We start from the raw sequence: 16,666 nt of genomic DNA, 5'->3' as shown, positions 1-16,666 counted from the left end.
TTTGTATTTTTAGTTTTCAGTATATAAGGGTATACGACTTATAATTATATAAACATATGAAGGCCATAACATATTAATTTCTATGAACTTTCATCTGTATTTACTGATACTGAAACTTAATGCCAAGTGTTTCTTAGATATTAATGAACGAATAACTATTAATTGAATCAAATTAATGATAGAAATATTTACACTGAATACAAATTTTATACTTTTCAACTTTTTAGCCAATGAATATGTATGTTATGGCATTCACACATACTTGTTATTATTATTTCTAAATATACCCATACTTTATTAGACAATTTATTTCATTATGATGTTGTAATTTAAGCCTTTTCGATATGTTCTGTTTGAAGAGTTTTAAAATAACTTCTTCTTTATTTTGTGTTTGTTTATTTATGATATTTAAGTGATTCCAAACTGTGGTAATGCCTCCATTAACAGAACAAGTATCTGATGCTTGAGTTTTAATTTTGGCAAAGCAATTACTGCAATTCTTACCAGAGAATAAGTAACAAAATATATCACAACCAATAGACATTGGTTGAAAGTTACAAAGCAAACAAAAGAATGTTTTATATATTTGTCCTTCATACCCTTTTGGTTTTTGGTAACTTTTTTGGGTCCTCGGGTTGTTTTTAACTAACACTTTGTCACTTCTGAACTAACTTATATATTTTGATGTTATTGGGTATCAGATTTTTTGTATTAAATCAAAAGGGTTTTAAATAGAGTATCACAGATATCATGGTAAAGCTAGAATACAGAAATGTTAACAGTTGTCTGAATTATTTGTGGTCAGATTACAGAATTTTTCACATTTTACTAAATTATTTCTGGTCAAGTCACAAAATTGTTATCCATTTTAGGAATAATTTCTTGGCAGGTTACAGAAAATGTTTTTAGTTTTCTGAATTATTTTTGTCAGATTACATATGTGTTAACAGTTTTCTGAATTTTTTCTGGTGGGGTTACATATGTGTTAACAGTTTCCTGAATTATTTCTGGTGGACATAAATTATTGTTAACAGTTTTCTGAATTATTTCTGGTCGAGTGACATAAGTGTTAACAGTATTCTGAATTATTTATGGTCAGGTTACAGAAGTATTAACAGTAGTTTTGTTGGTAGCAAAGGTAACACTATATATACAATATAATCAGCAAAAATCCTTTTGAGAAAATCTCCACATACTCCTTAGTCCTACTAAGAAACTCCTCAGGTCATAAGATTGATTTCATATTGGTAAAATATAGGATAAATAGGGTGAAGGAGCAAGACAATAATGCTTCCTCTAGAATTGAGATAATAGAAAAAAGATTAAGGAATTCAGTGTAAGAATTTATTGATGATTATATAATTAGCACTTTTAGCTTAGTAGCAAAGCTTTACAATGTTTACAGATTGCTTTTGAAGAAGAAATAACAAACAGTTGTCTCTTTTGAACCATATTTATGGCAAAATTTACCAACTTGATAAAATATCAAAATTCAAGGTTAAAATAGTGACCTCTTCTGCTAAGACAAATGCATAACCATAAAGAGCTTATAGTAAAAATCCTTTGTTACAGAATATCCAGAACAAATTACTACACTACAGCTTGTGATCTAGTCAGTCCATAGATTTTTGTAGTCAAATATGCTTTTGTGCTCCAAGTATTTTTAGCATTAAGAATTTATTGTTATGTCTTTTAATATGTTAACTATGGTAATTAAAAAATGTGTAACATATTTCTGATGCAAATTAGATTTAAGATATAAACAGAGCTGAGCTTTATTACCATATCTGCTTTATAAAGTTAATTGATGCACCCAGACAAGAACACCTAATATTTTTTGGTAATCCCATCAGCTTAAGATGATTACCTGGCATTACAATATAGTCTTTGATTATGGTTTTGTAAGGATATATATTTACAGAAAGTTTTGTATGCACATCTATGATGATTAAAAAAAATGTATGTAAAAAGGGGACTACCCTCTTTAAATTCTGCTTTTCTCAGTGGCAGATCCAGGGGTGGTTCCAGGGGTTGGAACCCCCCCCCCCCTTTTTTGACAAACAATAATTTTGGATGGGGACATATGTTTATAACCCCCCTTTATCCTGGGTTGAAACCCTCACCTTTAAAATGTCTGGGTCCACCACTGGTTCTTGTGAAAACTAGAAAAAACATTAGGATGCTCACAAAAAGAGGTTTACCCCAAAAGGAGTGTGTTGGATGATTTTTCTATGAACAATAATTGTTTGCTTTCTTAATTGTTTTTATCTATTCTCAAACAACAGCTTGTCTTTGATATTTTTCTTAAAGAATAAGAAAAAAGATATATGCTTAACTTCTGTGTAAATTTTGAACATGATCAAAGTTGTCTAAAGTATATAAAAAAAGTATCATAGATTTTTTTTGTATTAAATATATCTAAATAGCTTGGACTTTCTAAAAATTCTCAAAAATCTAATCTCCTTACAAATCTCTTAATGCAAGGCAAGGTCTCAGACCTATGGTCAGAAAACCTGTAATAACAAAATTCTGTTTATAAAACTGATACTATATCTATTATCTGTTATAAACAAAATATACCAAGCATGGCCTGATCTAAAAGATGTACTGAGCATGGCCAAAATTATCTTAACAGCTTGACTCTACAAATACTTATCTCTCTACAGAACACTAGACTTAAAAATGTTGTAATGACTAAATTAAATATAGAAACTTTTAACATCTCGTTTGCCAAGATGATGTTTGGTAATTACTAAGTATCGGCAGTACCTGATCTGTAATTGTTTTGACAGCGATCAGGTTTTTTTAAAAGTCTGTTTTAGTGTTTCTATTTGATCTGGCTTAAATCTCTTTTAATGTTCCTCTCTGATCTTGCCTTGGGGAAAACATGAACTGTTTTAGACGTAGTCGAGGTAAGGTTTAATAATTTACAAACTTAACAAAATTTCCACAAAAAATCTCATGAGAATTCATTTAAAATCAATTAGTATTCGTGATCTTTTCTAAGTAAACTAGATTTTTTTTTATAAATTTGATTTATTAGTATGAGAAATTATATACATGTATTTTATATTTTACAATGAAAATATTTTTTGAAAACTAGCAATTTCTACTAATTTTATGAAAATCCTATTGTTACTTGTAAGAATTAACTTGTTATGTATACTTATCACATTTCTAATATCTACACCAAGGGTAATTTTTGGTCACTCAATCTAAGAAGGACTGCCTTAAAAGTTGGTACAGGATGAATTAAGGGGAATGTATCTTTGACATACAACCAACCCAAACACTTTGTTATGACTGAGACCAATTTCTGCCATTTACTGACAACCACAAATAGGTCATAATGACATACATTTCATTTTTAACTAAGGGTCTTAGGCAAGTGATTCTAAAGGTGACTTTCTGACCTTCAACCAAATAGTTGGACATGGGGTTCATTAGTGGAAATTCATCACATTCCCATCAAGACCAGATCATAAAGGCTTTTTTTCAAGCTTCAAACTTAGCTTGTTAATATTAACCTACAATTATAATATCTGATATAAAAATGACAAAGCCCAATACATTCTAGTTTTAAGGAAGCGAGGGGACACTGTGAACTTAATAATGGTAAAATTCAAGTGTCGAACAATATTAATCTTAAAATACATGTAATTATAAAGGGCAAAGACAAATATTCAGGCATGTTAAAAGGTAAAATAATAATAAAAATTGTATCTATTGAATAGCAAAAAGCTCTGATAAAGCAGGTGTCCTTGACAAGGTGCTTGTTTAAGATCCAAGAAGTCAAACATAAATGATCAACAAGAACATTATTTCAGATCAATACAAGTTAGCTGTACAGGATTGCCATCAGGACAATGTGGGATAATCTTCTTATAAGGAACGTTTACATTGACAATTATGTTTCTTATATTTCGAAATCTGACTTGAATTCTTGATGTATATTTATTATTCTAATACAGATGAAGATGAAGGAATAGAAAAGATTATTTTCATCTAATTAGTTTCTTTGAACTGTATGTACATATGTTATGTATATGGATTTTCATATTAATGACTTTTTGGATTTTTTAATGCATTTAAAAGATTATTAAATGTGGTCAGTGTTTATAGTTCATAGTTCATGAGCCAAATATATTATACATTTTATAGGAGAGGATACTATTTCGTTGGAAAGAGGTGAAAGTTCATCACCATTGGACACTTCCTATGAAGGCATGAAGGTAGGTGAAAAATAGAGGATTCTGGGATAGCCATCAGGTTATCCAATGAAAATACAGATCTTTAAAAGATTTGAATGAATGTCTCAAGATACATTGATTTACTTTGATGTTGATCAATGCAGGAATTTTGACCCCAAAAGACTGTAATATAGAAAGTTATCTACTTAAAAAAATGCAGTTGTTATTTTTGAAGCCTTGGAACACTTTTAAAATCAGCTTTGTCTGTACTATACTGAGAACAGTATCTGGAGAGACTTTCATATTGTGAATAGAACCCAATGTTTCAGTACTGACAGACTTGTTAATGATATGTGTATTCAGTTTTATGCTTATACTTGATATTGTAACCTTTTATATACATATATATATATATGTTGTCATACACGGTGTTCTTTTAAGTTGTATATATGCAGTTTTTTTATTTTATTTGTTATTTTGTAAATATATGAATCTGTCCAGTTGAGCCAAAATGGTTTGCAATTGACGAGTCTGAAAATACTAGTTATATCTTTTACAAGATGATCCGTGAGGCCCCTCATGGAGGTATTTTTGAAAGTAATTACATAATCACAAATTTCATAATTATTTTAATAAGATAATCAAATAATAAAAAATACAGTCCTAGATTATCAAATAATAGAATAATCATGAAATATTTTGTCTAGTAATTGATTTTGAATCACTATTGTCATTTTAGACTTGAATGCGATTTTAATTTTTACGATTTTGAGAAAAATCCTGTTAAAATCATATCAAATATTTCAAAATGCGAGTTTGAATTATTGCGTTTACAACTCAGTCGCATTTTTCGCAATAATAAAAACCTCGCATTAATTTCTGAATTTACAGTAATCACATAATAAAAATCCTCATGAGGAGCCTCATCCATAATAATCTGGTTTCTTAGGAAATAACTGGACAGATTTTACATTTACATATTCAGTATGGCAGAGTTATATTTTGCTTTGTTAGGAGTTTCAGTTCCGACACCCTGTCACTGATGATCAGAGACGTAGAATCAAGAGTGAAATAAGCACAGCCATGCGCTACCCATCTTATTTACAACGTGACCCTGATTATGAAGCAGAGATGCAATATTTCCGTGGGGACACCTTGTCTCCCTCTTCCAGGGTAGGTTATTACAACCACTATATACAACATTTAATGGTACAAATTTCATATTTGGCGAAAATACGGAACATCATTCATTGATGTGGTGACCTGACTGTCAATTACATTAATTTACAGAAAAAAATTGGCTTTCAAATTTGTTAGAAAATGAAGTTTATCAGAGAAAAAACTCATGACTTTAAAATGGTTGTAAGATTTCAAAGGTCAATGTCAATGTCAATGTTTTTACTTTACAAATTTTTAGAATCAACTTCAAGATTAAGCTGCCTATGGAGATGTTACTCACTTTTCTATATTGCTCTAAAATTTCAAAATTCTTGGTCACATGGTACTAAATCCCCATAGTGGTACGATTATATTTTACATAATGAAGCTATGTGTCAGAGATAAACTCAGTTTTAGACCTACTCTTTCAGGCCAAGGTTCAATATTGAAGAAATCACTTACCAATAAAACAAACTGGTGGCTGTTTGATACAGACGTGTAAACAGGATTTTACCCCTAAAAATATGATGGTGTCCAATCAAAATCGCTACATCATCAAATTGCACTTGAATTTCAGATTTCTTGTCCAATAGGCTACAACATCAGTTTAAAAACATGTTGTAACTTGTGGAATTTTACAAGCCCAAACCAGTGAACAATAAATTTACCAGAACAGTTTACATTGACACAAAATATACCTTCAGTTTGACATTTTCTTTTTTTGTTGTTGTATTTTATTATTTGATTTTTTTATGATTTTACTAAGTAAATCATATATTGCAATATCTATATATGTCTAAGTGTACATTTATCTTTTTTTCTGCTTTGAATATAATTATTTCATTTACATTCATACAAAATAATCACAGATTTGATTTTGCAAAGAGGTGCACATTTATGTATTTGATTTTAAATTTTGTCGTCTAATTCCATTATATGTTTAAAATTTGGTAATTTTCAGCAAACAATTGAGCTAAACAGTGGTGTCAATTTTTTGGAATTAAGAAATTAAAGTTAAGGTTGATATCTGTGATTTTTTGCTGTGGTGCTATATCTATATATGTTGTTATCCCAGGAGAAAGGGACGTCTAGAGGGGACAGCGTGTTTGGAGCCGATTATTCTACTCTAGAGAGAATGGATCAGAGTAACTCCCAATCTGATGTACATATCCGTTCTGTCGACGCCAGTACTAGTGAACTTGATTTTACTGATGATTTCGATGATAGTATGAAGAAGGTAAACATTTGAACTGTTGAAAGAGTTATCCCCCTTCTACCTCTATTGCATCTCACTGTCACAGTTTTATTAATCAGTTATTTGCATGTTTTCAGGATGATCAACATGAAGAAATACTTGAATTAGAAATGAAAGTAAATTTTGTTTTATTGGCACTTAATTTGAAATGATTGGATTCAACAATTTTTCATGGCAAATCCTGAACAGACAACATTCAAATGTGATGAGATTAATTGTTCAATCAATGGCATCAAATAATTTTACATGTGTTTAGCGCTATTAAAAAAGAAAAAAAGAAAATTTGACTAATTTTTCTATTTTGTTTGGTTAAGATGTAAAAATATTGCTGTACAAAACATCTTTTTTATATGACATAAAGAAATACTCAAAATTCAAAACTTACAGAATTTTCATCAAAGGGCTATATTTATCAAAATTATTGTATTTTGTGTGGAAAATTGCCATGAAACATATTGCTGAATCATGTTTTGGATGTGTTTGCTTTTTGAAAGCTGTGTGATTTCTTGATGGATATGGGAAGTAACTATTATCTACTAAAACACTGATTAATTTTGTGAAGTGTTTTTATGTTACTAATAATTTGTTAATACTCTACATCATAGATGTAAATACCCACAATGAGAATAATTACACATCTTCACTTCAACCTAATATAATGGAAGCTAGGTAAATGTAAAATGTGTAATGGGTGAGTGATTCAACATTAACATTGAACTGATTTTTGTAACTGCTTTTTATTTAGAGTTATCTCCCATTGAATACTAAACTGTATATTCTTGAGTGCATGAAAATATTAGCTTGACCTCACTTATTTATGAATATAATCTTATTTCTTCTTTTACAAATGATATGAAACAAGTTTCCCAATTCAGTACCGACAATGGAATTGAATTGACAACTTGATTCTTATCTAGCTTTCATTTGTGTTGCATGTTTTTTATTTTTTGTTGCTCAGAGAGAAAGTGCTACCTTACCATTCTCTGAAGATTTCTATCTGCGCAAGTCTGTCAGAGCATACGGAAAAGAAGGTGTCAAGATTTATCCAGGCTCTGGATACAAGTCCTACCCTGACAAACCTTCTTTGTCAAACGCTGTGTCCTATAGTGTTGAGGGAATAGATTTAAACGATCAGTTTAAGTTTCTCCCTGATGATTCAGTGGAAAGAAGGAAAGCCTCACAGGGTTCATCTCAGGTAATATGATAAGCTTCTGCTTATTCAGGGGTCACCTATGGTAATTTGATAAGCGTAAGCTGGTTGGGTAACCACATTTTGGTGAAATTTTAAAGCTTGAGCTTATTTAGGTGTCACCCTGTATGGTAATTTGATAAGCTTAAGCTGGTTGGGTAAACACATTTTGGTGAAATTTTAAAGCTTGAGCTTTTACATGCTGAATTTTATTCACCAAGTGGGTTTGAATTTGATTCAACCTTTTTTTGTATTGCTTAAAATTCATTTATGATATAGAGTTTCATTTGCTTCGTTTCCTACAACATTTATTATCCCCTATTTTATAATAAACAGAATACATCATTTGCTTTTCCCATCACAGACTTTTTTTTAAGAACGTATGGCAAAGGTTTGTAGATGAGGGATATAAAAGTAGGAGCTATTAATCTATGGTAGATTACAGTGCAGTCTGATTGAATCACGAAAAAAGCGAGAAAGTGTGATGAAACCAATCACAGTTTGATAAAGGTTTTATAGGGCTCCTACATGTTGTAAGTGTAGGGTCTAGACATAGAATGTACATCTTATCATCATATTAACTGATTGTAATCACGTTCCAATGTGAAATGAATTAGAATTTGGCCAGTATGAAGAACTTCCTAAGGGTCATTGTTGATTAACCCTAACTAACTACAGATTATCGCATGATATCACCATGTGTCAGTAAGACTCACATATTTAAACACAGTTTTTGGATTAATTTTGCATGTAAGGTGAAAGTTTCATTTAAATTTCTTGGAGGAGGAAATTTGTAAGTAATTTAGGCATGTTTTGGATTCAAAATATTAAAGAAATAATGTATTTCATCATACTCGTATTACATTTTAACACTAGTTTATTATAAAATATATAGTTCATGTAACTTGTAAAATATAGGGATTTTCTCACATTATATCACAAAATAATGTAAAGATTATTTGAGTAACGGATCATCTAACTTTAAAAAGCAAGATATTGCTAATGAATGATTATGTTTACAGTAATCAGATTAATAAAAAAATTAAGCAACATTAGAGCATATTTTTATGGGGTTCATATTTATAATGAACCTCTTGAGAAAGAATAAAAACCTCTAATTTTATTTTTTTTCAATTTAATTTTTAAAAGATATATATATGACGAATATTTTAGTGAAATACAATTGTTTAGAAATAAGATTATACAAACTACGAATTATTTACAACAATCTGTTAATTTTTTGGTATGTTTGGATAGATACTTGGCTTCTAGTTAATTGAAACAGCAGTTGACTAAATTGTTGATTTACAGTTTTGAACTATCTTTTAATTTAAGTTCAGAAGTAAATTTTTAAATTTTTATTGTTGAAAATCTACTGATATGATTTTCTGCTTAAATAAGAGTCAGATTGTCAGAGAAATTGTGTTTACATTTTGAAATCAAACAAGTGATACAACTTGCTGTTGATAAATAGAATTCCTGGATATTTCATTATTAACTTACAAGTCTCTTTGAAATTAAGTGAATCAACATTTTTGAAAATGGAAGCCGTTTCAGACACATTCTCTTTTTCTTGTGCCTTACATATGTAGTCATACACATTTACAGGACTTTATGGAGAGAGAAGTGATGACTCAATCATTTGCTACATACTCCCAGAGTGCACCAGATACCCGACTGTCACCAGGAGCTCCTAAGAAGGACATGAAGTGTAGTTCCTACAGTGGATCGTCCTTTAACACATCTTTTGACCCTGACAATGTGGCTATAGAGAGAACACCAACATATTCAGGGTAAGTCTTATGTGTATAGCATTGATGTCAGCTCAGCTTACTTACATGAAAACTTAACCTTGCCTGAAAGGTCTGTCACTGTGTGAGCTTTTGCAACCAGTTTGCATCCAAAACTCATCCATCTTAATCATGTCCTGGATCAATTCAGCAGAAATAAGGTATTAAAGGCCATTTATATTCAACCTTTCGTCCCGACTGGACAAAAACAACCTGGATTCTGATTTATTATTTTTCAAAGTACCGTGCTTTTGAAATTTCATTATCATTTTAACTAAATGACGAGTCTATTAATCTTATTCAAACATTCCTCATTACAATCAGATTTGTTTTGCATACATGACAACATATATACCACAAAGGTTATAATTGAACTATACATGCTTGATGGGAAATCACATTTTCATCTTTTCTGAAACTTTTGAATCAATTTAAATCAAACAGGATCAAAAATGAAATACAAAATTCTTTGATGTAATTTGATCATTCCCTATTTTGTTTTGATCATGGAAAAAAACATGACTGCAAATATTGATTCTTATATGTCAGTTTTCAAATTTCTTTTCCTACCAAATTACAAAGTCAAATTTAAAATGTTGTTTATTGGATTGGTTAAATTTGAAAACAATTTGAAAAAGTATACAGAGAATTAAGCATTCTTAACAGTGTGTATACCGGTAGCCATTATTATGCATAGGTACTAGATGAGCAAATTATTGACATGATAGAATTTAAGAATTGTATATTATTTCTTCAGCAAACTTAAATGGAAAAGGTAATTGTATATACACAATGTGTATCACTTTATGTGTATCACTTTTATTATTTTTTCATTATAGTCCTTTTACTAATACATATACTTTTTATTTTATTTTTGAGCATGTGTGTTTTGTGCTTTATTATATGGGCTTTATAAATATGGTCTAGGTTTGCTAAGTTTATTTTGTACACATATCTTTACATATATAATGATGCATGTGTGTTTTCAGTGACCTATAGTTGTTTTTTTCTATGTCATTTTGGTCTCTTGTGGAGAGTAGTCTCATTTGCTATCATATCACATCTTCTTTTTATATATAGTTGCTTACACCTAATGTTCCATGTTTTTCTCATGTTCCCTCATCTTTTTGAAAGTTTAACAGTTGTCATAATGCTTTGGTTGTCTGTTTTACAAATTATAACCATGGAATAGTTATGTTCCTTTTGTTGTTACAACAATACTTTCCCCTTTTTTCCTTGTTTGTGACATCAATGTACCTGATCACCTAATTTTATTGATCTGCAACAAGGTTGGTGCTGTTGGTAGAAAAGAAACACCACTGTCCCAGTTAGGTGGAAAAGAAACACCACTGTTCCAGCTAGGTGGAAAAGAAACACCACTGTCCCAGCTAGGTGGAAAAGAAACACCACTGTCCCAGCTAGGTGGAGGGTTTGGATTCATCACCATTAGCTGAAGTTAACTTTATGGACTTCATTTGCAATAATATAAAACTTCTAAGAGATATGAATGATGCTTGGTATGATTCCTCATTTTTGGATTCCATGTGACAAGTTGAAATTGAAGTTTGTCCCCATAAAATCAAGGTCATAAGGTCATAGTCCAAAGGAGGTTGTAATGACTAGCTATATGTTCAAAGTGTCCTATTTAATCCTAGTACTACTGAACAGATTGACTTTAGGTCAGCAGCTGGACAGTGATTAGTTGTATGCCAGATTTGTCATACAACTATCAGATGTACATTCTGTTTTCCAATACTTTGAATTTTGAGTCGGATATACTTAGCATGGCAACAGGTGCTCAGGCGCAGATCCAGAGGGGGGGTTCCGGGGTTGGAACACCCCCTTTTTTTTGGACGATCAATGCATTTGAAAGGGAAAATATAGTTGGACCCCCCCCCCCCCCCCTTGTGTCCTGGGTTAGGAACCCCCCTTTTTAAAATGGCTGGATCCGCCCCTGGGTGCTTTCTTGTTTTTGTTTCAACTTAAGGTTCTGTTATTTAGATATATTTTCTCAGGATATCAAATACCTCTAGTTGCCTTTTAATTGGTGAACTTGTTCTAATTGCTTTGGGTTTTGTTCAGGCCTATAAAAGAATGTGATGTCATAAATGAGTACCCTTATTCTTTTTCCCCCATTGCATTCTACATTTCCTAGTTAGATGTTCAGGATCAATTTTTCACCATCCCATTCAAGCTTCCAATGAGACGACTTGGTATTGTCACAGTTGTACAAATATATAGTTAATACTGATCAGCCCAGGAATGTTATTGATTATAAATTGCGTCCTGGATATTAATTGCACTGTAATAAGTTATAAATGAGACAATCTGATCACAATAATAGAGCATTTCCATTATATGTTGATTAATAAATTACATTTTATATTGGCCCTCAATTGATTTCTAACAAAATAGAGAAAATTACTCCATTTTCTATTAGTTTTAATGTTTGGTTTTCCTCTCATTAATTTTTTTTAGTGTAGTAGTACTTATTTTGTATATTTCTTAGCTGATTATGTTAAGATTTACTCAATACTGTAAATTCAGAAATGGTTGCTTGTATTTGTCGATCAATGGAAATTTAATATATACATGATTGATTACTGTTTCCATACGGGCTATCACGGGTCTCTCCACGGTATTAAAATGCCAACCAATCAGGACCTTGGTTGAATACTAGCACACAAAAATTGCTACTAAAATTGCATTTTTTATGAAACCTATCCAATGGAACTTTCCCATCATTAAAAATTATGAATTTACAGTATAGTGTCTGACATTTTTTATTTGTATAAAGTTATTTATCTTATGTACTTCAATGATGTAAAAATGTTCTTCCCTGGTATACAAACCTTTTCAATTCAAGATATGTTTTGTATGAATATTTTCACTTTCTAAAATTTTAGTTTTATTTCAACTTACTTAGGTGGATATATTATTGGTCTGTAGGTCAGGCCAAGCCATCATTCCTATTTTCTTAATAATGTAAAATAAGGCGATGTGGTAGGATTGACCATGAAGCAACTATCCACCAAAGTTCAAATGATGTAGATGAACATAATTACACCTGGCAACTGTACTGCCTTCAACAATGAAAAATTGATGTTATTTACCAAATTATGGTGTTGACACTTTATTTCTTGACTTACTGAACATAGAAATGTGACAGTGTAAAATAAGTTCCTTCTAAGGTTAAAGTTTTTGGTTTAGGTAGTTATTCTTAAATTTGTTAACTTTAACTTGGAAATTGGTACTTATGTTTGTTGCGTGTCAAACTTTAATTGAATTAGTGCCAAATTAGGGTTTTAACTCTGGTTTTGTGGTTTACTTAAATCTGCAAGCTGAGCATGGTGTCCTACATTGTCCTATATGGTTTCATTTTTGTTAAAGTAGCTTAAATGTTTGGTAAAAAGTATATTATCTTGTTATAAGTACTATTACAACATTTGTATATTGGGACTGTTAAGTCAAATACAATTTGCATCATGCTTACTTTTTACTTGTGCTTATAAAATTATGATGGCTTAGACTTGATCCCTACTAATAAAGGATATTTGTATCCAAACAAATTGATAGATCCCTGGTTTGTCATTTAAAGCTTTGTTATTCCCTGTTGCTGATCCCATTATTGCTGCTTTAGAGTTAGATTTTGCTGTATCTTAGTTCTTGTTTCTCTTCCCTAGGCATGTTAACATACAAACATGAAATTGTCTTCTTCACAGCATGTCTTCATGAAATTGTTGATTATTTCCCTTTATTTGTGTGCATGCATGCAGTGAAGTTGTTATAAGAACATTAAATTTGTATATGAGATGTATAACTGCCAGAAGTTCAAGAAATTTGGCAAACTTTTAAGAATGTCATGCCTTGCACTTCATTTTGTATTATGAATTGTGTGTAATCTTTATAAATGATGTTTTTAAGAAACTGTTTAGTACTTTAATACAGAAGTATGACTGTTAAAGCCTGCGTTTCACATGATGACATCAGTGGCACAATCATCTGTCTATGGTTAATGCTGTCAAAATTATTCTTTTCCACTTAATTACAACTACCCCCAAAATATCTCTAGGGTTATGTCAGATACTAGGTGACCTGCTAAACAACTTGATCATCTTGTTATGAAAGTTATATACATGTATATGTAACTTAATAACTTTTTTTGTTTGAATGAAATGGTTCTATGGTGGTCCTTTTTAAAACTTTATCTGCCAACCAAGATGGCCACCTTTTTAAAGTAGTATCAAATTTATAAAAAAATACAATTCAGATTTTTTCTTATAATATCTAGAAGAACAATTGATTTGGCCTTAGTTGGCATCTTATATGACAGTAGAAGTTATACTGTTGGACATCCTATGTAGTTACATTACTGTTTTAACATTTGATTTTATTGTCTAGCCTGCCTTAAATCATCTTCCATTTCTACTTTGATCTGTTAATGAATGTTTGTTTACTAATCACAAGTAGAATGTCTACACTTCTTAGTCATTCTCTTCTCTCAAGTGTATCTATGACTAAGTTACTTGTTTCCTGACTGTTAGTAGAAGTTAATAAGTTATCCTTGGTATAAATTAGAGAAAGGCCATACATCTAAGCAAAGTTATAACATAACAAATACCTTTTACTGAGAGATAGCCTAAAACATAAGCTTAAATATTACGTAACAAATATTTTAAAGCTGACTATATTTAAATGTCTACAATAGTTGTATAATTAGACACACAATACAAACTACTGTATAAGGATGACAAGTAAGGGATGTGTATTGATTCTAGTTTCACCTGTACAAATGTCCTTACAATGCTGTAGATAATAAACAGTTATTCCTGTTTGGTCCAGTGCTTTATTCTCCCAACACAATCAATACAGCTGTGTATAAAAATAAAAAATTAAAATCCAATATTATCCTTGATATTAGAACTAGGTACAATATTTCGGTTTGTTTAAACTTCTCCAGAGGTGAAAGGTTAAAGTGAATTTTTGTCAGATTGTTGTTGACCTAGAATTGCAGAGTGTTATACCCTGGGGAATAGTAGACTGATTTACATGATAATTGAGTACATACATAATAAACAGTAATCAGGATTGACTTACTTATCTAAGGGTATAGGTAGTGGTATGTGTGTGTGTCTGCAGACACAGGAATTATCTACAGTTTCAAAATATTAATGGAGTGAGTTTATTATTGTATTGATTGGATTTATGTCCTGAATCTGATTGGAGATTTCTCTGGAGGAAACTTGTTGATGATAGTCTTGTGTTAGTGAGAAATATACAATTGTACTTGTTGGTTAAGGAATATATTGTAACAAAATGACGCTTATTTCTAACAGCTTCCTGATCAGTTTTATGGTGGATGCCAGGGGTGGAGCCCTCCGTGGACGTCGCCACTCTGGAGTCAGGATTATTATACCACCAAGGAAAGCTTCAATGCCCACAAGAGTAACATGTCGTCTCATCACTAAAGAGAAACTCAACCATCCACTGCCATTAAATGAAGGCGAGGCTTTGGCATCCCGTATCCTGGAAATGGGACCAGTTGGAACCAAATTCTTAGGGTAAGCCAAATTTTTATAGTTATTTATAGGTGTTAGTAATCAAGCATTGAAGGGAATGTTTTCCTGGCTTATTTCGGTTCCCATATACAGATTATTAACTTAATTTATCTACCTAGATTTGAAAAAAAATCAGTTTGCTGCGGGTCAATAAAAAAAAACCCAAGGTTTGCTTACAACCTATTGAATACTTAAATTTAAGATACTGAAGTCATGATTTTTATAAGCTCCTTAAAACCACACTTTATACAAAGATAGTGTATACTAGCACTTCAAATTGCCAAACTTAACTTTTTATCAGTTAATCGAATAACAAAACATGGCTAACAAAGTGAATGTCAGACCCTTGTGTGGTTTACATAGTACAAGGTCAATTTAATCTGCTGATACAGCAAGTTTAATCTACATCAATACTTTTTACTTATATTCAAACAATTTGTGCAGATTTAAACTGTTTTTATCAATAGGAATTTTATCATAGGTGTTTAGATAACTTTAAGTTTTATGACCTATCTTATTTTGTTAATGAGAAGAATGACAAGCAATATTTCTCCATCAAAATGTAATAATCATTTTAATTATAGCAAAGTAAGAATTTCTGCAGTAGGGATGGGGTTCAGACTGCAGATGCAGAAATGGAATGAGTAGACATAAAAGATTAAAAGTACAAAAAATGGCAATTCTAGCTATTATGAAATGTATTGGCACTAAAACAATTTAGAATTGCATTGCAAAAACCATTGCATTATAAATATAAAAGTTATGATCATGGGACATAATACACTGTGTATTTGTACACACATATTCCATTTGTCAAAAACATCATAATCAAAATGTCAGCTAAAAATGACATTAAATATTTGTAAATATCAATGTTAAATAAATGTTAAATAACCTAAAGGCATAATACTACAGACAAATATGTAGTTAACCCACTTAAAATATAATTGTATTAAGGTTAGACCAATAATGCTCCATTGAAGCCACATTTATGATTTATGAAGAAGTTAAACAAAAAATCAACATGAAAATTTGAAAAATATAACTTCTTGAAAACATTTTCTTCTTGGGACTTTTAATGTTGAATAAAGAAAGAACTTGTAGGATAATTGATTTTAAAGTTTTAGATTATGGTCATGCAAGCTGTATGCAGATGACTACATGTTCAAAGGAAGTTGAAATTTCCGTTTTGTATGGTTAATATGACAATTAAAATAGCGTGTACAGGATAAAGGTAGTTTATCGGAAACTCCACCAGCTAGTGATCTATTTACCAATCAATTGAAAAGTCTACAATTATTTTTATGTATATTGTCAGCAGATAGTAGATAGTTAATAAGAAATTCTCTTTATAAACAAATTATTCAGGTTTATGAATATTAATAAAGAACCCATAAACTAATTGATGATACATTTTTGTTGAAGAGATATTAAAGTTCTTTTTAATAATACATCCAAGAGTCAAATGTCAAACCAGCACACAATTCTGAGCCTTTAAAATCTAAATAAGTGTTAAATTTCATAGG

The 16,666-nt window shown here is 30.8% G+C and overlaps 1 protein-coding gene across 50 annotated transcripts in view; it reads left to right on the top strand.

Annotated features, from left to right (window-relative positions):
* Nucleotides 1-16,666, top strand: part of LOC134725749 (ankyrin-2-like) — a 163,041-nt gene that overhangs the window by 61,867 nt on the left and 84,508 nt on the right. For 43 of the 50 annotated variants that reach the window (XM_063589825.1, XM_063589816.1, XM_063589818.1 and 40 more), the window contains 7 exons: nt 4,162-4,232; nt 5,205-5,363; nt 6,424-6,585; nt 7,562-7,798; nt 9,401-9,585; nt 10,340-10,357; nt 14,919-15,143. In XM_063589825.1, the coding sequence (XP_063445895.1) occupies nt 4,162-4,232; nt 5,205-5,363; nt 6,424-6,585; nt 7,562-7,798; nt 9,401-9,585; nt 10,340-10,357; nt 14,919-15,143 (1,057 nt within the window). Of the gene's footprint in view, nt 1-1,099; nt 1,139-4,161; nt 4,233-5,204; nt 5,364-6,423; nt 6,586-7,561; nt 7,799-9,400; nt 9,586-10,339; nt 10,358-14,918; nt 15,144-16,666 lie in introns of all 50 variants that reach the window. The other 7 variants (XM_063589866.1, XM_063589822.1, XM_063589815.1 and 4 more) reach the window with 5 other exon arrangements.

This window comes from Mytilus trossulus, chromosome 7 (genome assembly GCF_036588685.1).
Source record: "Mytilus trossulus isolate FHL-02 chromosome 7, PNRI_Mtr1.1.1.hap1, whole genome shotgun sequence".
NCBI lineage: Eukaryota > Metazoa > Mollusca > Bivalvia > Mytilida > Mytilidae > Mytilus > Mytilus trossulus.
The sequence above is the reverse complement of the archived record's forward strand: the minus strand, read 5'-3'. Positions and strand labels throughout refer to the sequence as shown.